The sequence below is a fragment of the Nothoprocta perdicaria genome, unplaced genomic scaffold, assembly GCF_003342845.1.
Source record: "Nothoprocta perdicaria isolate Ctin4 unplaced genomic scaffold, notPer1 scaffold_262, whole genome shotgun sequence".
Lineage (NCBI taxonomy): Eukaryota > Metazoa > Chordata > Aves > Tinamiformes > Tinamidae > Nothoprocta > Nothoprocta perdicaria.
Window position 1 is genome coordinate 487785 of NW_020455491.1, and position 24798 is coordinate 512582.

At 49.4% G+C, this 24798-nt stretch overlaps 1 protein-coding gene across 1 annotated transcript in view; it reads left to right on the forward strand.

Annotated features, from left to right (window-relative positions):
- NFIA (nuclear factor I A) overlaps window positions 1–24798 on the forward strand; it is a 213474-nt gene that overhangs the window by 143470 nt on the left and 45206 nt on the right. Inside the window, exons 4-8 of the mRNA XM_026040730.1 lie at window positions 222–296; window positions 6777–6894; window positions 8841–8968; window positions 22804–22890; window positions 23865–23903. Of these exons, the coding sequence (XP_025896515.1) occupies window positions 222–296; window positions 6777–6894; window positions 8841–8968; window positions 22804–22890; window positions 23865–23903 (447 nt within the window). The remainder of the gene's footprint in view (window positions 1–221; window positions 297–6776; window positions 6895–8840; window positions 8969–22803; window positions 22891–23864; window positions 23904–24798) is intronic.

Below are 24798 nucleotides of genomic sequence, written 5' to 3' on the forward strand. Positions count from 1 at the left end.
CCCTGCTGATGTGTCACGTTAGCCCTGCTAACCTCTAGCTAGAAACCACAAAGCAGCCTACATAGCTGTATGACTAGCTACCCACCTACATAAACAATAATTAGTGCTAAGTGGGAAATTAGATGGCACATTTTAAATCTAAATGAAACTAAAGTATTTGAGAATACCGTCATTAAATGCTTCAAGCTAATCGCTGTTCTCTCACTCTGTTTGTTTTGTAGGACATTTGGGCTTCCAGGACAGTTTTGTCACATCAGGTGTTTTCAGTGTGACTGAGCTAGTAAGAGTCTCACAAAGTAAGTATCGCGTTGTGGAGGGTTAGGTGGTTTCTGCAATCTCGGGGTTTTTCTTTTTTTTGCCTTGATTCTTATCGTGCCCCTTCCCCAATTTGGAAATGGTCTCTTGAAAATGGAGTGTCTTCTCCCTGCTTTGCTCCAATGACACTGCTGTTTGCCATGTCTGTTAATGCAGAAAAAACAGTGTAATATTTTAAATACATGTATATTAATGATAATATAAATGTATGTAGTCCTGCAAAATAGTATGTGGAGGTTGCTGAACCACTGTGGTGCTCAGCTGAAAACGGGCAGATTCTGTGTAAGGGCAGCRAGCTGCCTAGGCAGAGGAGCTTGCAGGTGGATCCCTTGCAGGATCCAAGGGCTGTATTTCAGCCAGACCTCCAGCAATGACACCATTCGTGCTCATCAGGTGGGAATCTTTCCTGTGCAGCGTTGTGCAGTGCACCCCTCGGTGCCACACGTGCATGTGTGTGCCCACCTGCAGAGCGATGCCTCTAGCCAGTGGCAGCAGCTCCAGCAGCCTGCTGTCCTGCACTCGGGCACAGCTTTGCAAGGCCTGCAGGTCCCCTCCACCCTGTGGAATTCGGTCTTTTGAAGGATTTGTTTTTTGACCTTTAGAGAATGCTAATGCCCTCAGCGTGAATGACACACTGCAGCATGATCATTACGGCCTTGTCAATACTCACTAACAACAGTGAATTAAGAGCACCTGTCACCACCCTGGTCCATTGATCAAAGGTGCATTGATTGGGTTTTGCTATGACATAATCCAGATAGTCCAAGGAGAGAGGATGGTGGTGAGACTCCGACTAACCAGGCCCGTAGGACCAGTCCTCTTCCCTGGAGCTACAGTCGAGCTGAGCAGTAACRTTGCAGTCTCACTAATTATCACTGCTGCAGTTGAATCACTCGCCTGCCTGTCCCGTTACAACCGTGGGGCATGTGCCCAGCACTGGTTAGTACAGCCAGCCACAGAAATGGCTCTGCTCCTGGACATATGGATATCTGTGTGTATATTGGCTCCGCACACGCAGCCTGAGCCATCAGGGGATGGTGCTTCACTGGCACGGCCCCAGCACAGTGGTTTGGAGTCTCAGGGCAGAGTTCCTATAAGGGGTTTTGTTTCATCTTCCGCAGAGTCTTGCACATCTGTCAAACCCATAAACGAGCTGTCCATTGAAAAATAGGCTGCCCACGAGAAAAGCACAGGGAGTGGGAGGCAGGCGGTCAGCAGACCCACGTGCACGGGAGACAGGGACTGAGAGCAAGTGGCTGCTTGAAAACCTGTGGGAGTTTTCTTGGAAGGACAGAGCCAAGAGGGGCACAAGTGCAGAGGAGGAGCTGGGCGCTCAGCGCGCCTGGAAGCCGCCTCACTCRCTGGGCTGCCCCAGGGGCTCGGACAACGGGCTGCCTTGGCCATCGTGCTCTAACTCGCTGCGGCCGCCAGCCCCGCTGGGCAAAACCCGATTTCCGCCTCYTCTGCCCGTGCCCATCTCATGTCACCTTAGCTCAGTGCGAGGCCCTCAGGCTTTTGTATCCCAAAGGCCTCCCCTGCCCGCTCCGTATGGCCTCCCGCTCCGCTGCAATCTTATCTTGGCCGTGGGAGCAGGGCTGCTCTGGGCTCCGTCAGCCGTGCTCCGTGCTGCTGGGCACCCCGCGGCCCGTCCTGCCGGCCTCGCACGGCCTCCTGTTGTTGATTATCCATGGTGTCTTATTGCAACCAAACAGAGATATGGGCTACCAAAAAGCCTAGTGTTCACCACGTCTTGCAACCAGGGAGAGAGCAGGACAGGCGTCACCTGCACCGGGAACACGCAAGGACACCTTGGTAGGCAAAATGACAAGATTCAGCTTTTTTGTTCAGCAGCCAAGGGAGGCTGCTCTCTTTTTTCAYGGGCTCTTCAATAATCCTTGCAGCTCAAGACCTCAGTTTTATATCCTGTCCAGAAGCCAGCAGAGGACACCAAAAACGGTGTTCCCAAAGTGTATGGGGATCGCTCCTCAGAGCTGACTCAGAGGGAGGAGTGCCAGGCCTGGATTAGCCACACGACTCCTGGTAGCACCCTGCATTTCCCTGGGAGATGCCCCGGACCTGGGCGCACCAGCAGTCACCCTGTTTGCTCCATGAGGTCTGAGAAGCCCCCACGTGTGGCTACCCGGCCGCATGGCTTTAATGGAGAGTCTACCAGCAAATTCCCATTGAAGCCAGTAGGAATTTGCATGCTCATAATCAAAGAATTATTTAGCGTAGCGGAGCAAGAGACTAATTGCTGCCTATTTGCCTAAATTGCTGTGTAGGGTTTCCCTTAAAGAGCACCCTTCTCYATATAACGCGGGCTGGGTTGCTCGTGTATGCTTGTGGCTTGAGCTGAGGCCAGCCCGTGGGTTGCTCTGGTGCTGGGAAGCTCCGCTGAAGAACAGCCATCGTTCAGCCTCACTGGCCGATATTAGCAGTCTTGAGCAAGCAAAACATCCACATTTTGAATCTTTCAGAGCAATCAAGGCTCGGGCCGCAGGAAACTTGCCCTCGTGTTTAGCCTCCTGTGTCTTTCTGCACGGCCTCCCTGCTTGCTGCATGCAGAGGTCATCGTTGTGTATGCCCACTGTCATTCTTCCCGTGCTTGATTTCAATAATACAATGGTAGAAATATGTGATTTCCCACAGTTTCAACTGGCTTTGGTTAGTTGCCGTTATCTCAAATTAATCTTATTAGATATTGTTGGTGGTAATTACGTGCCAGCTTTATTTAGTTAACTTCTCAGAGGTCCACATGACAAGGAGTCTCAAGTAATAGACGGTTGTCTCAGTCATGCAAATTTGGGGAATGAATTAATCAAGCAAAAGGTCAGCTATTACCATTATCTATCTTATCCATCAGTGCCAGTCATCACAGTTTCTATGAGCTATTGAACAAATCGAGGTTGTTCTGGTAACAGAAACCTGCTTTCCTCAGTCCCGAAACTGTGGATTTCCTTTCAAAACCCTACCCAGCTTCTGGATGTTGAAGAGCCTACTGAAATAGAGACAGCAGATCATAAATGTTCATCTGAAAAATAGATAGTTTGCTCCTCAGCCTGTCCAGCTGGGTATTGCAGTTCAGGTTGCCAGCTCTCATACACTGTGAGAACTCCAAAAGATGAGAGCTGCTCTCCCAGGGTTGTCCCTTCACACCGGGTACCGAGCAGACCCCTTYGGGTCCCTTTGGAGATGATGGTTGGTCAACTCTGACACTCCTCCTTCAGAAGCTCTTTGCTGGTGAGAACTCCAGAGGGTCTCGGGTCCCTTGGTCCATTGGAGAAGCACAGATGCATGGGCAGATGTTGACCAAGCCAAACTTGCTCCCCGTGCAGCCTCGTTAGGAAACGTTGTGCTCCCTGTGTGCAGCTCTCCAGGCACGTGGTCTGCTCCACGTTCCCTTGCAAGGAGCCGCTGGGAGGCCTCCTGGCTTGGAGGACCTTTGAGCAGCTGGACAGCCTGCGCTGCCCCGCATGGCAAGAGAGATTTGGGATTGATGAACATGTGCTAGAGCCAAATCAAACATATTTGTTTTGTGCGGTATTATTTGTCAAAGTGACATCATTCCTCATGCGGATGAACAGGGAGCTGGGAGGGAAGTGCCACTCTGCAGGATGGGAGCTGCATGGAGCGGAGCGGAGCAGGGGGAACCTTCCTGCCATCCGTGACCCGGAGCGGGTGGCCGAGAGCAGCCCCTGCTGCGGGTCCTGCTGCGCGGAGCACCGCGGGAGGGAAGGCAGCTAAAGCCAGCGGCGTGAAAATTAACATCTAAAAAAGTTGCTCTGTGTCCCACCCGCACCGGGCGGGGGAACTAGAGGAGGGGGGGAAAAAAAAGAGAACTGGATTATAATAAAAAATAGACTGCAGGCATGGAACGAGCAGTTGCCGTGACCTTGCCTTTTGTATGCCATTACACAATTCAATGGCAGTCCACTCAAACCTTGCTCTCGATCAATATCCTATTAAAGCAGCACAAAAAGTCTCTATAAACTTAGTGGTTAGCTATGTTTATAAATGGAACTCAGCATAATGAGACGGTCAATAGCAGCCTGTACTTGTAATTTTAGAAGCAACATCACACATTTCATATCTGTTGTACGCGGCAGAGCCCCGTTGCTACAGGGTGCGGGAGGCAAATGCCAGTGGGCAAAAAAACCCACCCCGGATCCCTCTTAGCTCTGTCCCCTGCAACACAGTTGTGAAGCCACGACACAGGGAGAAGTTTATTAGTCAAATATCACGTTTTTCCCATTTAACCTCAAGCCCATCATCACTCCCTGGCAGCGTTACAGGTGTAGTGATCCTAGTCACCGCACTGGCCCTTTGTAAAAATAAGTATGGAAAATGGGGAAAAGAAGAAAAAGAGGAGCTACGTATTAGCATGACTAAGAGAACGCCACGGTCTGAGGAAGAGCAACCAGCCTAACCCCCTTGTTTAGTGAGTCCTGCCTTGTAGTGCAATACATTTTGCAAAATAAATATTCCAATTGAGTTAAACCACAGGGTTGGGTGGTTTTTTTTTTTTTTTTTCCCTGTGATTTTTCCTAACATTTGGGTGGCCGTAGGAGCCGGCCAGGTGCTCCGGCCGCTCGCAGACCGAGCGCCCTGTGTAGCTGCTGCAGGGACTGCAGCTCCCTGCTGTGTCCCTGCTCCGCTGCGGCTGCTCTGTGCTCCCAGCCGGGGCCAGCGYGGGGATTTGGACACACACATCCAGGAGGATGATTAACAGAGGGAAGAGAAAGGAAGAGGCAAAGCACAGTCCGGATATCAGCGTTTTCGTCCCTATCTGCTTGGAATGAGGCAGCTTCATAAATCTTGCAGTGGCTCCGAAATTCATTTGGCCCCCAAAAGCCGCGGGGCTTTGATTTAGAGCTTGCCTTTTCATGTTCCTGTTTGGGAARTACTGCGCTTACCATGGAAGCGGTGCTGGGGCAGGCAGAGGGTGCGGAGGAAGGATCAGCAAAGGGTTTCCAGAGCACGGGGCTGTTTGGCAAGGAAGTTGCTGAAAACTGGAGTGGATGCTGCAGAGATACCTTTATGATTGATTTCCATTCGAGTCAGACTGACTGCAGTGTGGTCATTTTTCTAACCCAGAACTGCTCACACTGCAGCAGTCTGCTATCTGCAGGGTGTCTGAGTTATAGCAGTCCATGTCCGTGTTACCTCTTACACAAATTACTTACACTGGTTTCTTTTTCCATGCAAATTCATCAGTTTTACAGCCGCTTGTAGGTGCTGTCAGGAAACTGTGGCAGAAAGCACAGGTTGATAAAATGAGTTAATTTTAATATGTTTATTTTTTTCCTCTCTTTTTTTTTTTTTTTTTTTGTTAGTGCACTCTCCCATGTACCCAGTGCACAAGAAGCATATCCCAGTTAAGAGTGGATAATGAAGGATTTGAGTGTTCTTGTCATAAATTACCACCCCACCTAATTCCTTGTGCTGATCACCGCAGCTTTTGCCCGCTGYGTTCAGACGTGCCTGCAACACGAGAGGAAATTGCAGTGTGCCCCCATGGGCACCCAGAGCTGTCCCCTGAACTGGCACCACGACAGTGGCTGCGGTACCAGGGCCCTGCAGGGAGGGGGTTTTGTGAAATACATTGGCCATTGACCTGGGCATGGAGTTGCTCTGCCCGTGGAAGAGCACACTTTAGCACCTGCAAACTTCGGAGTGTGGGATTCGGAATGATGCATTGCAAGGGAAGGGTTCTAGGGCATGGAAATTGGAGGTATTTGTAGTCCTTGCACAAAAACYCACCCCTTCTGTTGGAGAAGAGGGGAGAGGGGAACGATGCGAGATGATTGCTGGGTTGCAGGTTTTGTCTCCAGCTTTGGTTTAGCTAGAGGAGAGGCCAGAGGAAAACGGAAATGCTGGCGAGCGGAGAAGGACTCAGGCTTCTCCGCTGTGGTGTTTTATCCTCCACGGAGCATGGAGGAGCTTTTTCCTCCAAGGAGCATGGAGGAGCTTTTCCTCCGCCTCGCTGCTGGAGGTTGTGCGCTGTGGCACGTAGCGAAGCTCCTGAGCGCTCCACTGCTGCTTATGGGTTATGCCAAGCACACGGCAGAGGGGATGCAGCCTATTGTAACTGTGCCAGCAAATGCAGGCTAATTCAAAAATAAAAAAGCAACAAGTTGCAATAAATGTTGGAATGATAGTAAGAGAAAAGTTGTGCCAAAAGGAACTGCACAAAAGAGTTGCCTTGTCTGTTTAAATTTGTCAAGAGGGAATATCTTTGGAGGACAGTTAGAAATAGTCTGTGTCACTGAACTTTGTATCCTTGATAAACTTTGCATCTTTTTGACTGCAAAACCAGTTACCATAATGATTTCTTAATTTGCACGTCACACCCGTTCTCACCCCAAACTGAATACCCTCATGAGRAGGAAGCAATGGTTGTGAAGTGCAGCGCAAGCCTTGCTCCCATGGCTCACTGTCTGCAATGTCTTTTCTTTCCCCAGCACCAATAGCTGCAGGAACAGGCCCTAATTTCTCCCTCTCCGATTTGGAAAGTTCTTCATACTACAGCATGAGCCCAGGAGCAATGAGGAGGTCTTTACCTAGCACATCCTCTACCAGGTAATTGAATCTGTGCCTACTACTGAGTCACTCGGGAACCCAGGGAAWCCTCACTATTCATGTGGGAAAGTTACTGCTGAATTATTTGATGAGTTGTTTGAGGGCCTCTAGGTGTGGAGCATTTCCAGGCTCACCAAGCAGAAAGCCTCTCTGGATTGCTGTTAAAGTTCTGTATTTATATATAACTTTGGGGAAGCCCTACGGCATCGAGCTGTGTAGCTTCTGGCTCGTGTCTCGGTGTGCAGGGAGTGATTGTGTGGGGGCTGGTGGCAGAAGGGAGGTGGGAGCACGGTGAGATGTGTCACCTTGGCCTAAGGAAGGTCACCCAATATTTGTAAGGAGACACTAGCTCTGATTGTTGTGGCTTAGATTGCATAGGGGGAAAGAAACCCACAATCTGCTAAATTTAAGATTGGCTTGTGTGCATTCTTTGCCTTGAAAAGTGTTATCCATGAGATAACATAATGTCAGATCCTTAGGCTCTAATGCATCCTGTTTTTCATACAGCTTTAAGAGTTTTGTGACTCAACCCTTTGAAAATTGTGAATTTTTAATGCAGGTGAACACCCAGGCTGATTTTCATTCGGGCTTAGATGGTAACCATCAGACAAGGATATTTTTTATTTTTTACCTTGTCCTTTTACTTTAACCATCCATGAGATTAGATTTATAAACAAGCCCAGTCACTCTACTATTCTGAACCCTATTAAGGAACCAGATTGATTTTTTTCCCCCCACAGCCAAAATAGATCTCTTATTTCAAAGACATGACAAGAAAGTCTTAACTTCAGCCCTGGTTTCTTTTACATTCTTATCTTAGTCTGCAGTGTCACCAGCTCTGCAATAAGCAAGCACACATGTAAAATAATCTGCAGTTTGAATGTAGCTGTTGTTTTTATTTTCTTTAAAAAATTACTTAAAGAGAGGCTCTTAGCACTAATTTCTTAGCTTGTGGTTTGCAACGAAGAACATTCTACATCGTGCACCGTGACACTTGGTGACTACAATTCCCATTGCACATCAATTAAAAAGTTTGTGCTCTTTCTTTTTTATGCATGATCTGGGTACTCTGTGTGCAGTGCTCATCATTAACACTGCTCTCAGGTAGAGTTTAGTTGTGGCTCCAAGAGCAAAACAGTGAGGTTATTAGTGTTACTTAAGAGCTCGCTTGTCACTCTCCTATTCTTCTGCAAATAGCTAGCACTGATAAGGAGCTAATTATAAACAGCATGGATGGCTAATAACTTGGTAATATGTTTGTTTTGCTCTCATTAGACTGTTCCCAGTCTGAAAAAAAACTATATTCCTTAAATACACAGACTTGGTGGAATTAGCGGGCGGTATTGGTGTTGTATGCACACCGCTTCCCCTGCAGACATGCGGCTCTTCTCCACCTGAGACTGAAGCCAGATTCATTTAATGGCTAAAGTTAAAGCACTGAAAATACAAATTTGGGCTGATAATAGGTGCTCTGTCAGGACAAGCTGTGTAACTATCTAACAGTTCCAGTTAAACTTACCTGCCATAGCTGTTCTTGTTCCAAAGACAAAAATCATGCAACACAGATTAAATTATCTTTTTTTTTTTTCCTTTTTTAGCTTTTGTGTGCATTGAAAAGTTTCTCACTCCTATTTTTGAAAGCCTAAATGTTAAACTATCTTCTACTTAAAGAATTTTTAGGCAGTCTGTTTGGGTTCAATGAGAGATTGCTTTGTTTTACACTGAATCAGTCATTTTGGCACATTGCAATTGAGGAGCCAATAGTAGATGCTGGGTGGGCAGGATGGCTATGCAGGGCTTGCACCTTTCTCTCCTCAGGCCCTAAGACTTTTATAGTTTCTCTAAACAAGTCAGTCTCATGCAGTGCTGGCAAGGCACGTCCCGGCAGAAGCAGCTGCGTTCCTGCCCGTGTCCACAGCATTTCTTATGTGTTTGTACCGTTTCAGCTCTACAAAACGTCTCAAGTCTGTGGAGGATGAGATGGACAGTCCCGGCGAGGAGCCGTTCTACACAAGCCAAGGGCGCTCGCCGGGAAGCGGCAGCCAGTCAAGTGGATGGCATGAAGTGGAGCCAGGTAAGCCAYGGCTCCAGGAGCCCGCGCACGTGCTCTCCAGGTGCTCTTGTGTTGTCCAAATACGATGAACACGCTGSAGAAAGGTGGTCGGTTATAGACATCTTGCAGCTTCCTCTGTGAGAAGGCCAATCTGATGAAAATACTGTAGTAGTTGTCTTGCTCTTGCAGCTGTGGATGTTTCTGTAGTGTGTCACTTCTGTATTTTGGCCAAGCATCTGAAGTATTTAAGTAATGCAGCAAAAGATATGCTGTCTTTCCCAGTCAAGTGTCTGGATTCAGTTCTGGGACAGCGGTGACAATTGCTTAGCAGAAATTGCACAGCCCTGGCCTGGGCTGTGCTGCACAGGTATAACATTTACATAAAGGTTCCTGAGCTTTGTAAGGCAAAAGGACACTCARGTGTTACACAACACTTGAGCTCACTTGGCAATGACTTTTTGAGACCTACAGAAGGCATTTATTCATCTATAATGTCATGAAGCTCCATATTGAGATAGATAATGCTGGGTATTAAACTTCACAATGTTTAGGAAGCAGTTTTGCTGCCTGTTCTTAGTTAATTGTGTGTGTGATCTTTCTTGTTGATCCATCTTCTCGGTTATATTGCATACTTGCCTGTCCGTTGATCACTTATCTTGATATCAGCTGGGTACTCAGTACCACTCAAAATATTTCTCCTGGTCAGTAGCACTTACAYAGGTGGAGTTAATGCCTCAATTCTGTTACAGCTAATATTCAAATATTTGTTGCTATTAAAAGTAATAGAAGTCATGTATGTTAGATGACAGCTGGTATGTTCACCTCCAAMATCCTGGGGTTTCAGAAGGCCCTCTGAACAGTCCAAGGGACCTTTCACAATACGTATTCTTGCCKTTATTGTTTGCTTGGGTTTGAAATAATGTGTTTCTGGTTTGACTAGAGACAACACATGTTTGTCCAGGGTTCTGCGTCTAATGAACTATACAGCACAGGAAAAGTAAATTCAACCTGAACTGCATTAAAATCAGTTCCGTGGGCACTTGGCCAGCCACCTATATCCTTTCTCATGTAGGAAACATACCCGCAGCCTCCTCTAGAGACCCTGTCAAACAGCTGTGCTTTACAGCCTGCCCAGAAAGTCACCAAATTTGGGCTACTCCAGACTGGGAGGGGATTGATTCCGGCGCCTGGGAGCCCTTGGAGGATCCCCTGCCAGCTGCCCTCTCTGCTCTAATGAGGAGGAGCCAGCTTGTGGGCCCTTATTGCCTGCAGATGTGGTGCCTTGGCAGGAGGAGAGGCTGGACCTGCCGCACACAAGTGCCAGGCCCGCCGGGACCGCCTCGTCCCCAGGGCTCTGCCGCTCGCCCTGGGGTGTCCTGCCCCGGCACAGGCGCAGCCTGGCGCTTGCCGGGCACAAAGCAGGAGCAAAAGCCCCGTCCGTGCCCGTCGGAGGGGTTAGAAGCTGCCCGGGTCACCACCCTTGTGTCATTGTCACACCGAGGGCTGAATCACCCCAGAGTTCGGGCTGCTCTTTCTTAATGACAAACAGTCTCCATCTGTACAGCAGCTAGGGGTTGGCTGTGAACTCTGCCGTCGCTCCTGGTCGTTTCCCCACGCGTGGTCATCGCGCTGTCTCTTCGGGGTCCTGCTAGATAGCAGCCTGGAACTGCTGAGCTGGACCAGAGGGACCTCCAGCCTTCAGCGGGTTGGGGGACGGAAGCTCCTCCGCCTCTCCCGGCACTGCTGAGTGCTCATCGGGAGCAAGGACAACTGCCCACATCAGGCTTCCTGAGCCTCCCGAAGGCAGGGGCAAGGCAGAGGAGGAACCAGCTTCTTGACAGCCTCCCTCACTTACTGTGGAAGCAGCTCGAATCTGTTTAGTCTTGTCCATAAAACAGCAGAAAGTCACCTTGCAACCTAAGGGACTTGAACCAGGTGCCAGCTAGATGTAGCTCAGATTCACCAAGCTCTCTCCTCCTGCAGTTGTGAAGGAAAAGCTCTTCATGCTGCCTGCRTGGGATGTGCTTCAAGCCACCTTCCCGCTGTGTCCATGCGGCGTCACACTGAGGCCTCGCGCAGGCTTTGCAGCAGCCTCTGCTCCAGATCTTGGTCCCAGCTGCTCCATAACACAGTCACTGCAAGAGCGTGGCTGGGAGAGGAGCCTGAGGAGTCACAGCTCAGTGGTGAAGGACAGTTCTGAAGTGTCCTCTCGGGCCAGGACGAGAGCGATGTGTCTCTGGAACCAGGCCCTTCCTCCTAAGTGACAGGGAGGGAACCCATCCTGCACTGAGGCCTCAGAAATCACATGTGGGTCTGATATCAATGCTTGACCCTTCTGACGTGTATTTGCCACAAGTGCTTTCTCTCTATGAGTGTGAAATGTTTTATTATTCTTCATCGGGGCATCTAAATATGCCCCAGTATGCCTAGAAAGTATTTTGGCCATCTGAAAGATATACAAATGATGGTAACACCCCCTGTTAGCTTCTGCCTGGCCGGAGTATTCCTCTGTGAGCTCTGCCCTGTTTCAAATACGTCCCTTCCCATCTCCCCTGTCCAGAAAAGGGCTTTGCTGTTTATTTAATCTAGAAGCAAAAGTGATTGCACAGTTTTAACTTACAGAGTCCCTGAGCTTCAGCGTTTCCGTTTTTCTCAGTGAAATTCAGAGCAGACGTKTAAGGGCTGAAGCCGTCTCTCTGTTTGCCTTGGCATGCCGTGGCCGTGGCTGGTTCTGCGGCGCGCGGGGCGGCGCGGAGCGATGCTCGTTCCCAAGGCAGGCGCCGCCTCCATCCCGCACTGGCAGAGTCGCCTACGCCGCCTTTCCAAACCCCATAACTCAGCCCTGCCCTTGGGGTTTCTGGCCGRGCTGCAGGGGGAAGAAATCAGGGTAAGGAGAGGAAGCGCAGAGCTGTCTGCGGGATGGCCGTCGTGCCGGGGAAGGAAGGAGCACAGCGAGGAGCCGCAGCCAACCTCCCAGCGCGCTCGGATCTGCACCAACCATAACAACACATCGCTTGGCTTTCTTGCCTCCGGGTAGAGCGCTTTTTCCCGGCGGATTTGTCCAGAGAGAGCGCCTCTGAATCAGAGCAGGGAGCAAAGCAGGGGCAAGTGGGAAACCCTCTGTGCAGAGCAGGACGGGTGCTCGAGGCTCGCGAGGGGCTGCGGTAGAAGGGGTTGGCTGGGGGAGTGCAGGGGAATTAGGAACGTGGCCTGCAGGCAAGTGGGGCTGGAGAGACGGCTCCCTGAAAAGGGAAAAGGGAACACGACCTAGCCAAAGAGAGAGGAAAGGGAGAATGTTTTAGACCATAGAGAAAGAAAACATATATAGTGAAGGAAAAAAAAAAAAGGAGGAACAAATGCCAGGAAAACAAAGATTTGACTTCCTAGAAAGGAAATATGAAATGGAATATATGAACTCCTCTTAGAAAAGAGAGCACTCCAGGCAGAGGGTTATTTACCGCCAGCCGTGACTACTCACTCTACATCTGTCTCCATTTCTTCCTTTTGAACCAATTCCCTTTCTGGATACTTTCTTACTGCTCCACTTCCCTGTGATTGCCCCTGTAAGTGGTCTTTGGAGGGCAGAATGCATACTCAGAACATATGTGCAAACTGGCAGGAGAACAGAAGAGGACAAAACCTCTCTGTGTGCTCTGTGGATGCGGCTGCGGATGCTTCCCCCRTGCCTGCTCCTGGGGTCTCCGGTGCGCGCAGAACATCCAGTCTTATCCCTCTTGGTTTGTATCATAGAAGACTTTGGGGCTCGGAGCACCCTGACATCTGTCTCATGTGAAGACTTGGCTGGTTTTGCATCCTGTGGGCTTCACCCACCAGCAACATGACCTTTCCAGTCTTGGCACTTGAGCCCCATCGCGATGACCGGAGCCGTGAGCTCAGGTTTTCACATCTAGATCTAGCAGGGATGCAGCCCTCTCCTTATACGTCAGACGTGACAGCCAAAGCAAAACCCCACATTAATTCCCCGTTCCTTGTACTGTACTCTTTGAGTCTCACATCCATTTACCTGCACTCGAAAGCTCCCGGGGAGCTCTCCGGCCTAAAAAGGCTGGAGTCTGCCAGAAAAGATGAATTTCCTTTCACAACAGGAAGGCTTAGGAAGTAAAACAAAGCAGACGTGTAGTAAATTACTTGTGCTTTTCAAATACCTTCTGCGGTATCCTCCTTACCATTACTTTATCTCAGCACTTTCAGTACATAACTCTTGTTAACTGAGAAGAAGGGCAAGAGAGGATAAAGATGATGTTAGGAAGAAAATCAGGCAACATCACACTGACTTTGAACTCGGGTTCAAATGCTGGCCCCTGTTCAGTTCTGCGGCAGCTCTGGTTGTAGCGGGGTAAGCCATAATTAGTGGTGTAGACTTTTGATTCCACAGTAAGGGRATGCACCCTGGAAGATGGAGTTAGAATGTGTCCGAGTTCCACTGATGCATTTGTCTGATGCATCCTCTGGTTCGGCGCACAAGTAACGTTCACATTGGGCTCTGTCAGTCGCTCCGTTGCAGAGCATACGGATGGCATTTGCCTACTTTGCTTGAGTTGTATTTCTGAAGTGCAACGTGGGAAAAGGAATGTGAGATGGGAATTCAGAGAATTGCGTTAGTTTCTTGACTTGGATCTTCCTGGTACTTGCATTTCCACAAGTTGCTTGACTCCCTAGAGGGGACCCAGTAAACCCCGAAAGGTGGGAGCTGTCTGCAGCCCTTGTGCTGCCTGATGTTCCTGCAGGGAGGATTAGCTCTGCTCCAGTCGTGTTCTTGAGCAGCTTCCAGCCCTGCACCCAGGTTGGAAGTTGCGGGAGCTCCCTGGTCCTTCTTCCACTGAAAGGCTTCAATTTTCCATTCCTGGCCAAGGCACCTTCTCTCGCCCCAGCTCCACCCCTATTATTCTGCTGCTAGTCCCAGTGTGCAAAGCTCGTGCGTGTCTTCAGCTTGAAAACCACAGCAACCAAAGGAGGCGTTCCAAAAAGTTAGCAAATTATTAATGCAGAACACTCGTACTCTTCTAATGAAAGACATCTTTGCAGTTCTGCAGGCGCAGGAAGTTGGTACCATGATGTGAACCTGCTGCAAGCAACAGAGTTCCCTGTTAGTGTGTTCAACATGTCTTCAGTAGTGAAGATCCTATTAAAATCAGCCTCGTGGTTACTCACTACAACTCGGGCTATTGCCACCATCCACAGGACTGTCTGAAAGTAATTTCTGTGCAATTTCTGCACACCTGAGCAGCTGGGATCCCATACCTGAGTATTTTTGCCCTTGCAGTTACAGTGATCACTCAGTGGCCCAACATCTCTATCCAGTGCTTGTTATGGAGCAACCATGTGCAGGCAACTGGTCCAAACTCTGGTCTCAATAGCTCTCTTCTTAGGCCTGGAATGTGCGTGCTTCCTCACAGATTCTACACACAAGGAAAATTCTTCTTCTTCATATTTACCAAGGACCCTTTATTTATGCCTTACAAGTCAGGAGAAGTGATTCAGGCATAGATCAGATGACCACAAGAGTTTGTTTTCAAAGTCTGTTCCAAATTATATCTTGGAAACGACGGAGAAAGTGGTGTAAGAGAGATCCCAGATTGTATTCTTTATGCATTCTTTATGTCCTAAACACAGTTGTTGTCTGGCACTACCTACTCTAGAAAATCTGCTCAGGAAGTCCCAGCATTGGTGATGCGGAGTATGGCCGGTCTATCCTTGGGCAAAAGGTCTATGGGCTCATCAAGAGACTTTATATCACAAAATATATCAGAGCTCAGAGAAGTTTGCCGTGATTGTGCTACATTACTGCCAATGATTCAAGGATCTGACTGCTGAAATTATGATGAAAAACACCAGAACTATGTTTTATACAAAAATAAAGGRAAAAAAAATGCATTTATACTGGGAAAACATTCAACTTCAGACACGGAGCGTTCAATTATAGAATCATACTGCAGCACTATTTTTCTGAGACTCGCTCTAGTGAGTGATTTTCACTGGATCATAAATAGACACGAGAATTTCACGATCTTCATTAACTTCCTTGAGCCAAGCTGCTTGGATGTTCGTAGAGCCATGTACAAAAAGCAAGGAAACATTGCAGTTCCTTAGGCCAGAGAGGTCTGCACCCGCAATCCCTGCCAATAATACTTCTCCATAATTCCCAGATGTGACATTGGGTTACCCTGCAGTTCTCAGGAGGTGAAGATAAATCAGAAAGCAAATGCATGAGGCYATCAAGCTTGTACCCACGTGGCCTGGCAGCCTCACCGTCCACCTTGATGCTTGACCGGCGGCCGCCCGWGCCGTTTCTTCCTTCATATGAGCTTAATATTTTAAGACAGAGGGAACATTTCACAACCAGACAAGCCTCCTGCTGCAGCAGTTTCTAAGCAGGGGTCAGACACAGATCCTGTTTCTCAGATGTCCGSAACGCTTTGGTTTGTAGCAGAAGGAATTTCATTGGGATAATGTGTGCATTAAGCGGAGGACATGCCACCAGAAGGGCAGCAGGCAGAGCCTAGTGACTCCTCATGGCACTTCCACGCTTCATTTTCTCTACAGGACTTTTCCTGGGCTTTTTTAGACTTTATGCTGCAGCTAGAACTCCTTTTCCCATTCACCTCATGTCCCCATTCCCATGCAGACCCATAGTTCCYCTACTTCTTTTCATGTCCAAGGTATTCTAGACCATTTCCCACATTTCTCCCCAGTTTCACAGGCTCTTGTGGCATTTGGCCCTAGTTTAGAGTTKGGGTCCGTGCTGCCTTTTAGGCTTCTGCCTCCGCAGCTGAAACTAAACGTGGCCCCATGCGGATGCTCCTGCGTAACCAGCTGCTTTGGGTGCACAGAGAGCAGCTCCCAGTGCCACGTGTCCTCCCAGCAGCTCCAGCTACTGTCAGATGCAGAGATTTTCTTTCCTAAATTTTCTTTTCTGCTCCCTTCGTGCAGTCCATGTGTTCCCATATCCCTGCTCTCTGCATTACAGTACCCCATCAAAACACAGGCTGCCCAGTGGTTCTCAAGAACGTAAGAATTTTCTTTTCTTCTAAGAGCAATAACACTTATCAACTTYTACTGAAATACCATATCAGCTCCTTGTCACTGGCAGTCTACAGTTCCTGCCGCTAAAAGTTTAATGCATTTACAGGAGCACTTAGGCATCAAGACTTTGATATCACAATCTGTTAGTCACAGGTGCTACATGATAGGTTTGTGTTAGCACATTATAGATCTTTTATCAGATACTGCACAAAATGTGTGTGTTTCTCTGCCAGGCAATCAGAATCAGGCTGCTGCATAGCCGATGAGTTACTCACCAATATAAGTTGTTGTTTATTTTAAATAGAACTTTTCCAGAACTGCACTTTAATAGAGAACTTCAACTAATTGGCCAAGGCCAGCGAAGATCAAGAACTCCGTGCAAGCTAGGGAAAACGCAGCAGGTCCGTAGCGGCRCTTTGAGCACTGTCAGTCTTCGGCAGTAACATTCATCAAGCAGAATGATTAACGCTGCTCATTTGCTGTAATAGACGGAGTCGTTTTGACAGCAAATTACCGCGGGATCAATGGCTCGGCTTTTCTTGGGCAGTGCACGTGGCGGCCCGCGATGCCGGTCCGTGCTCTTGGCATTGCTGGTCYGAAGTCACGCGAGGGGGAAAGGGGTGAGTGAGCCAGCCATCCTGCTGCCAGCCTGCAGCCAYTCCGGACGTGTTCCCAACAGGGCAGGGCGAAAAGTCCGCAATGTTTCCACTCCTCTCCAAGGTTCCTTGTTGTCCAGAGCAACAAGCTTCTTGTCCCTGAGATTCCAGCCTAGATGCACTTCCATTTTTAATGGCTTAATGGTGCCCTGCAAGTCTTAGTGCATTGCCTCGTCTTTGCTGTATCCCTCTCTACGGCACAGTCCTGCAGAAGCTCTGTGGGCAATGCTGGGTCTCTGCTTCTTGCATCTGGTTCCAGATGTGCCGTAAATGGGAACGGACACGGACGAAACCTGAATTTAAAAATGCAGAGGGTGTTTTGCTGCAGAGAGTAGCCTAAAACTTCCTCCATATCTACCATTTTTGCTGACTAACATTGAAAATAATTTTAAAAAAAAAAAAGCTCTTTTGTGGGCCATGAGAGCCAACAGACCACCAGACATCTGGCTCCACATATATATGACATAGAGTCATTTTCTTTTTCTTGGACATGGAAGATTTAGAACTTTCTCCATCTTTTCAAAGAGGAGGTATGAGGCTGGTGCTGGACAGAAGCTCCCTGTGTTTGGGAATGGCTGGTTTGGATTCTGTCAAGCAGGAGTCTCCGTGAGCTCTGGGCTGCTCTATCCCGACGCAGCCACCCTTGCAAATCATCTGCTGCAGCTAGTGCAGCATGGGACTCTAGCTGCAAAAGGGCTTAATCACACAGGGAGAGTTGTACCTGCCTACCAAGAGTTGGACTGGTTTTCTGTTTGCTTCTGGGACCAATTCAGGATGTTGACTTGGATCTATAAAGTCTTCTATAGATTAGATCTTGGTTAGGAAATGGGCTGCGTTCCTTCCATGTGCTGTCTTAGCAGTTGAGATCAGCAGACTTGCTCTCTCTAATGTGTTTGGGAAGCGGGAGCACATATTTTACGTACTGTGGTGTGTTGGTAGGGAAATGTTCAGGTTTATTAATTCTTCAGCACACAGGAAAAGGCTTCATCACCTGTGCAGGCAGTCATGGGAAAGGACCGGTTGCAAGGACTGCATCAAACCCTTTCTTTTTTTGGAGGCAGCTGGAAAATATTAGTAGTCTTCAGAGCCAATATACAGTCCATATTGAGAGCCAGTAAATGATGCATATTATTGCAAATTCCTGTGCACTTCTGCGTTTTATAAAGCAGATAACTAAAATACTCACCTAGCCAGACCGGTCCCCGAGGGGTGCACATTTCCAAGGAGAGGACATACCAAAAACACAAATTAGCTGAGCRGAATGGCAGCGTGGTTGGAACAAATGGGTTGAGGATCACGGAGGAAGGACCGTGACCTCCTTCTGCATCAGTCAAGGCAACTGTGAAACTTTGTGAAAGAAGCTCACCGCAAAACAGATGCTGGGCTATCTTAGGTAAATAAATTACCCAAAAATAATAATAAAAAGCTCCCCTGCACATTTTACAAAGCACAGCTGTGTAAATAGTGCACGAAACAGGGGAGRGAGACAGAGCATGCACCCTTTTCCACGCAGAATTCCTCCTCTCCGCACTGTTTATTAGGACTCCCAGTACAGGCATTGCCGTTCTGCGCGGCGCGCAGCGCTGCTACTGTAGCCTGCGCGCACAGTTTTGCCTTAGTTTCAAAGAAGAAAACAGGGTTTCTTGCAGAGCAAACATTTCCACCCCAAGTGCGGACGCGCTGGGAGAGGAAGGCGGCTGGGGATGGGAAGAGGGCGGCCGCGCTCGGGCGCGCGGAGCTGCCGCCGGCCGCCTGGCTCCGGGCCCTCCAACGCTCCCGCTGGAGGCTCCGGCTCTGCCTCTAGCGGGTTTCGGCAGCGAGCGGCGCGGGTTCATGGGCSGCAGGCTCTGTGCACATCCTTGTGCTTGGCAGCCTTCGTGGGCGCTGCTTGCAGGGCTCTGTGCAGTGTTTTTTAACCCATTCCTTGGTACAGGCTGCACCACATCCCGTGACAACCCATTCCTGTCTTGTCCCGGGCCGTGCTCAGGAGAACTGCTGCTGCKGTTGGAACCGGATCCACTGCCTGGGCATTTCATTTGATGCTTCTTGGGGTGTTTTACCACCAACAAGAGGGAATCAATCATTCCCCAGTTCCTTTTTTCAAGTTCAGGGCTGCCCCAGCACCTTGACCACAGAGAACTGCAGAACTGGGAACCCCTGGAGCCGGCAGGATGGGACTGGCCCTGCAGTCCCTGCATCAGACGAGGGCTCTTGCCRAGAGCGACCCTGCTCTGTATGAGCCAGGGCCAAGCGCAAGGGGTCTTGTGGTTCGTGAGGGGAATCCATTTTACTTTAAAAGCAGGGGTTTCGAAGCAGGGAGATTTGAGAAGTGCAAATGCACGGATTATCTTCCCCYGGGCTCAGTGCAGCGTCCTGTTTTCTTACAGCATCCTGCGTCTGTCGCCAGGAGCTGTATCTGTGATGTAGAACATTAATGCACTACCTCGCTCCGAACAGCAGAAAGCACTTTGGACCTGGTCCAAACTGAGCCCTGCCTTAGCACTTGCCTTTACTGTTAACTGAGATACAACGAGCAGAAGTAAAACTTCATCCCGACTCTTCCTCTGCACGAGGCCGATCCTTGGAGCCTGCTCGAGATGGGATGCGGCTCATTTCCCTGTGCCCCGCGGCTCCCCTGGYGCTCTCCATTCATTCCCAGGTCCCTTTTTCACTCCTGGAGTGAACCCAGCTTGGCCACATCTCACGTAAGCCTGATCTTCCCTGGGCGACTCCGCGGAGCTGCTTCCCGCTGCCCAGCCTCCRACACCGGCCTCGTTCCTGGAGAACGTCCCGGAGTGCAGGCCAGGTTACAACTGCTGGCGCTTGGAGAATTCAAAATGAAAAGCTGAGTGTCTCATGCGTCCCCTTCACCAAGTGGGAACTTCCCAGTATTAAAGTATTTTTTAGCCTCTGCTAAAAAGCAATCCCCTAGAATTAAGGCAGGGGAGGCCATGAGAAGGCATGGCGGCCTTGCASGCAGCATCCCCCCATGTCACCGTGATGGAGAACTTTGCTAGTTCTCTGTTTTTACAAGTTTTTTCTTTTCTTTAATGCTCTGTGGAACCCCCGAACAAAACTCAGCTCTTAATGCGGGGTGAACAGTGGCAGTGATTGAATCAAACCTGGTGTCAAATACCCGGGCGCAGGGACAGCAAACCCGCACCCTGCCTGGGGTCGCCCGCTGAAGTGCATTGGTCGTGGAATCACCCGCTTAAAAATGGCTAAAAACATAACTTTTTTTACATTCATAGCATCGCTTTGAAAGGAAAAAGGGGAAAAAGAAAGGAAAATATGGCTAAAACCCGCCGCGGCGGCCTCTTGGGGAAATGCCGTAATGGTGTGGCCGGCTCCAGCCAGCAGCACCATCTGGTGCTGGGCGCTCGCCGAGGGCCCGCGTCCAGCTCAGGTGCTCGGGGCGCCCCACGGCCGCCCCACGGCCGCCCCACGGCGCCGCCGCCCGCGCGCCCGGCCCCGCGCCGCCTCCCTCTGCAGCATCCTCAGCTGCACGTATTAAATTGATATGCAGGGCTCGGCAACGCGGCGCCCGTCTTTTGTCCCTTTGTTCGGGCCATTGTTGGGGGGGTTCATTCTTCTTTGACACCTGGAGCACCACAAAGCTGCCGATGGCGTTGGCGGCCGCGGCGGTGGCGTTGCTGGCGGATGATGCGYGCCCGGCCGGCACCCCGAAGCCTCGCGGCGCCCGCAGCCGCTGTCCTCAGCGCGCACGGCCGCCGCGTCGTCCCCCTCCTGTGCAAGGGATTTCGGGAGATGGAGCGGACGAGTTGGGCATCTCCTGGCCCACACRCCCAGTGTGGCTCCATTGGGGATGCTCCGAGCCCAGCCAGGTTCCCATGTCCCTCCTTCTGCCACGACGTGGAGCACCCTGATGATACTACTAACTGGCAGTGGCATCTCCTCCTCCGTGTTGKTTTTTTGCCCCTCCTCAAAATATTTGCTGTTTTCCTTACGAATAGCAATCTCCAAGGATGATTTGAAGCACTGTAATGGCTAAGCACGGACTTTCTGGTGTGATCCTAGGGAAAGCCGGAGCCCGCTCGGGATCACGACCRGCGAAAGCCGCCGCATCCCATGCATGGGTGCCGGGCGCTGCCAACACTTCCTGCCCATCCATTAAAAAGGGAGTTCTGGAGAGTGCTGAGCCAAACGGAGAGGAGTTTGATCCTGTTAGTAAATACCAGGTAGCTGGTTTATACGGCTGAGCGTTACCTCACAGCCCTGCTCCTCCGTATCCTGTAGGAAACTGCCCTGTTCCTCTATGAACCGCCCCGGCTGTGCACGTTCCCGCACAGTTTATTAGTCCTGGTGTGCTGGCACAGCAGCCTGCCCGAGAAGAGCCGCTTCGCGAGGCGGTGAATTTTAAAGACTTGGGAGATGGCCATGGCTGTTTTTCAGCAAAAGAAAGAAAGCTCTTTCTTTCTTCCCCCCTTTTCTTCCCCCTCTGAGTTACTAAAAGTTTCAAAAGATGCCCCGAAATGAAAAGGAAATAAGAACAAAAGGCAGGATGGGAAGGAGTGCAGCAGAGCACCTACTTTGCTGGCTGGTTTGCTTGTTTCCCCCCCTAGATCTTATCCAAAGTTAAAGTTATCAATTCCGTAGACCTGCTCAGTGAACTGCAAAGATACTCCAAGTACCTCGCACGTTATTCATTTATTTTTGTGTGAGTGCAATAAAAATTTTACAAGCCGTAATCTCGTTCTTTTAATAGAGAGAAAACTATGCAGAATATGTTGCTTAGAGTATTAGATAAGCTGCAGTGTGTTAATCAAATATTTTTGTGATATGAGGGCAGTTGAGAAAACAGTACAATTTTTGCTAATGGCACTGGTAAGTAAACGGATCTATCATTACATTGTCATGAAAAGTGACATTGAGCAGAAACACCCTGCCAATCCCTAGAAGATAAGTATTTAATGTAATTAGACAGACACTGTCTCCTTTGTTGAGCGTAGCATTAATCACCCAGAGAAGTTCAAGTTTATACGAAATGGCTTTTTCTGATATGTCTTTGTATTAGAAAGCTCCTCGCGCGCGTTTGTCGTGTTGATGTATTTGAAGAAACCACTGCTGCGGCCATCGAGCTTTCCTCGTGATGTACCTAGCTGTTCTGTGCTMCTTAATATATATGTAGATATTTATGTAGCAGTGTTACACACTATAGCCGTGACAATGGGACAAATGCCCCCCGGCTGCCCCGTCAGGACGGCCTCCTTGCTAGGCCATAAGCAAAACATTTCCCCCCTTACACGCTGGCCCGGAGCCTCCCATGCACAAAAAAACTTCTTTCTCTGAAAAAATCGCATTGTTAAATCCATGAAAAATGTTGCCCCCTTCCAGAACTCATTGGCACTACATTTTTTTCCCCTCCTGCCTTGCTGGAGGCTGGTGCTGGCGGCAGGGGCCTTGGGAGGCAAAAAGAGCCTCCCAAAAGAGGCGAAAAGGGGAGGTTTGGGAGGCCGAGGCTGCTGCCGCGCGGAGGTCAAGGCCGAGACGAACGGAGCGCAGAGATGAAAAATCTTTGCTGTAATAAGGTTTGGGAGGAAAACGCTGACTAGCCGCAGCTTTGATTCCAGCTGACAGAACCTTTTCTAGTGTTCATTACTTGATTTCACACTTCAGGCAATTTTAAGAGGCTTAAAATTATATTTCTGCTCTCCTCTATAAAACTTTTCGATCACTTTCTAATTTTTGCTTTAAGTAAAGTTACAGGGACTCCCTAATATATCACTTGTGCCTTTTGACTCCTGTAAAGTCAATATGTCACCAAAAATGAAAGGATAAGCTTTTTTTTTTTTTTTTTAACAGCCCCTCACCTCTGCTGCCTCCTTTTTACCAACGAGTTGAAAATGTCACGTAGGGCCCGATTCAGTTAGAGAATTCAAACTTCTCGAAGGCTCCCCCGGAAGGCGGCTAGCGAGAGGAGGAGGAGGAGGAGGATGCTGAAGGCGTCGCTTATCCCGCCTAAGCGCGTGGGGTTTTCCGGCGTCGCTCCGCGCGTGGTGCGCGGCGAGCCCCGTTCTGCTCCCACCCCCTCGCTCCTGCCCGCGTGCTGGAGCGGGCAGGCGAGGAGGATCTTTAGCCRTTGGCTAAAATCCTCCCCCTCGGACTCGCTGTTACTTCTGCATTCGTTCTTTGCAGGAAGAGGAAACTCACTGGTCAAACCCTTGGACACCAGAATAGTTGCATGCAGTTTCCCAGGGAGCCAGATAGCTCTAAAGCTTCCCAGTGAGTGACAGTTTCTCTCTTCTATTCTTCTGAATCATGTGTTTTACACATATACTGAAAAATGTTAATATCAATTTGCAGCCAGATTCTTGCTTTAAAAAAAAAAAAACATATATATATATATATGTACTTCCCAAAGTATATCCACTTAGAGCACCTCAGCACAAACGTCACTTTCTGTACGTAGGAAAAAGTGTTGGATGCTCTTCCACGCGTAGCATCGTTGGCCTGGAGAGCTGCTGGCTCGCGCGGCGTTGTCGCGGCAAGGACGTGGCCCTTGCCAGCGCCAAGCGGTGAAACCTTCCCGTGCGACTGGGGGAAATCATCGCACCCGGGTGGAAATCCAAAAGCGGGGGGGAAATCTGTGCATTTGAGTATCTCCGAGACCACGAGACAAACTTTTGTCCTAGACGTCCCAAATCAGAGGCTGAGGAGTCGCCTGCTCCGTGTCTAGCCAGCCGTGAGCAGGCACGGTTGGGGACGGGATCCTGGGCTAGGTGGACCCTTTCCATCTGATTTGGCATGGCTGTTTGTCTGTGTTCCTAAGATCGAGATCCATAGGCATGTTTTATGCTGCCGGAGCGGCGCTTCCCGAGGTTCTGCAAAGCTCTGCAGCAAAGTGTCTGATGAACGAAAACCGCCTGTCCCATACTGTCGCTTTCTTGGTCCAGTGAAGCAGCCTCCTCCTCCCTGCAAACCCTCAGAGCTCCCGCTCGCCCTTCGTTTCTCTAAGCTAAAGTGCCCCTCCCATTTTCACAGCTTAATTGGACCTAAATGCCCCCGTTTCCCGCAATGTGGTGTTTTGGTAATTCTGCCATTGGCACAAAAGCTTTCCCTTAAGCAAACAGAAAGTTCCCCCTTTGTCACTTCACTGGGCCAAGATTTCACACAGTATCCTGCTTGCTACGAAATATGATAGTGTTCTCTCTCACCTTGTTTCTTTTTTCTTCTTTTACTTTCTTTTATAAAATCAGGATATCTAAGAAACCCCGACCACCGCGGAGCACTACATGGTGGGTGTGCTTATTCAAACGATGCCAATGCTCTTGTTCTCGGGGCCTAGACATTTGGGGTTGGTTGGGGGGATGGACCCATGGTGTCCCTCTCATGGGGCCTCTCCGGTACCAATAGGCAAGAGCTTACGTGATGCCTCTGCTCTTCCCATGCCTGTTTCCATGAAGCTTGTAGAGCTTTTCCCTGTGGCCGCTGCCTCTCTGTCACACGTGTTTTAAGTTGCTCATTAGAGAGGTGCCGGGCAGACCCCAAGGCCATAGGATCATGCAGCTCCTTTGGGAATGAAGCCGGAATGCTGGGCGCTGCCTACTCTGCAAGGGGAACGTTGGGTTTTCCGGGGGGATTCTTGGCCCGGGGGCAGTTCCAGGGTCATTCCAGCATGCAGGTGGGAAYAGACCCTTCCCAGGAAAAGAGCACAGCAGCCGTAGGTCAGCAGCRGGATTCGTTTTGTGTGTTGTAGAAACGGGACAACTTGTTCGGTCCTGTGACCGTCCAGCCTAGGGAGTCACACGGCCAAAATGCCAAGAGGCATGGACAGCAGTACATAGCAGTTCCATGAGTACACTCTTGACCTCTCAAATTACAAATCCGTTCTGCTTTGCTGCACAGGAGTTCAGGTTGCAACTCTTTCTTTCTTTCTTCGAAATAATACATAAACTCCTCACCTCAAACTGTGCAGAAATCATGTGACTTCACAGTACATTTTAAATTACCTAAGTTATTTTCAATCCTGTCTGCAGCTCTTTTATTAATTAAAACATACAGTCAATGGCTGTGTATACCGATTAAGTCTTCAAAGCCCAAATTAACACCACACGTAGTCTTGTCATCATAAAAGTCATTTAAAAGCATTATCATGCAATAACTGAGGTCACAGGTCTAAAAAATCTGCAT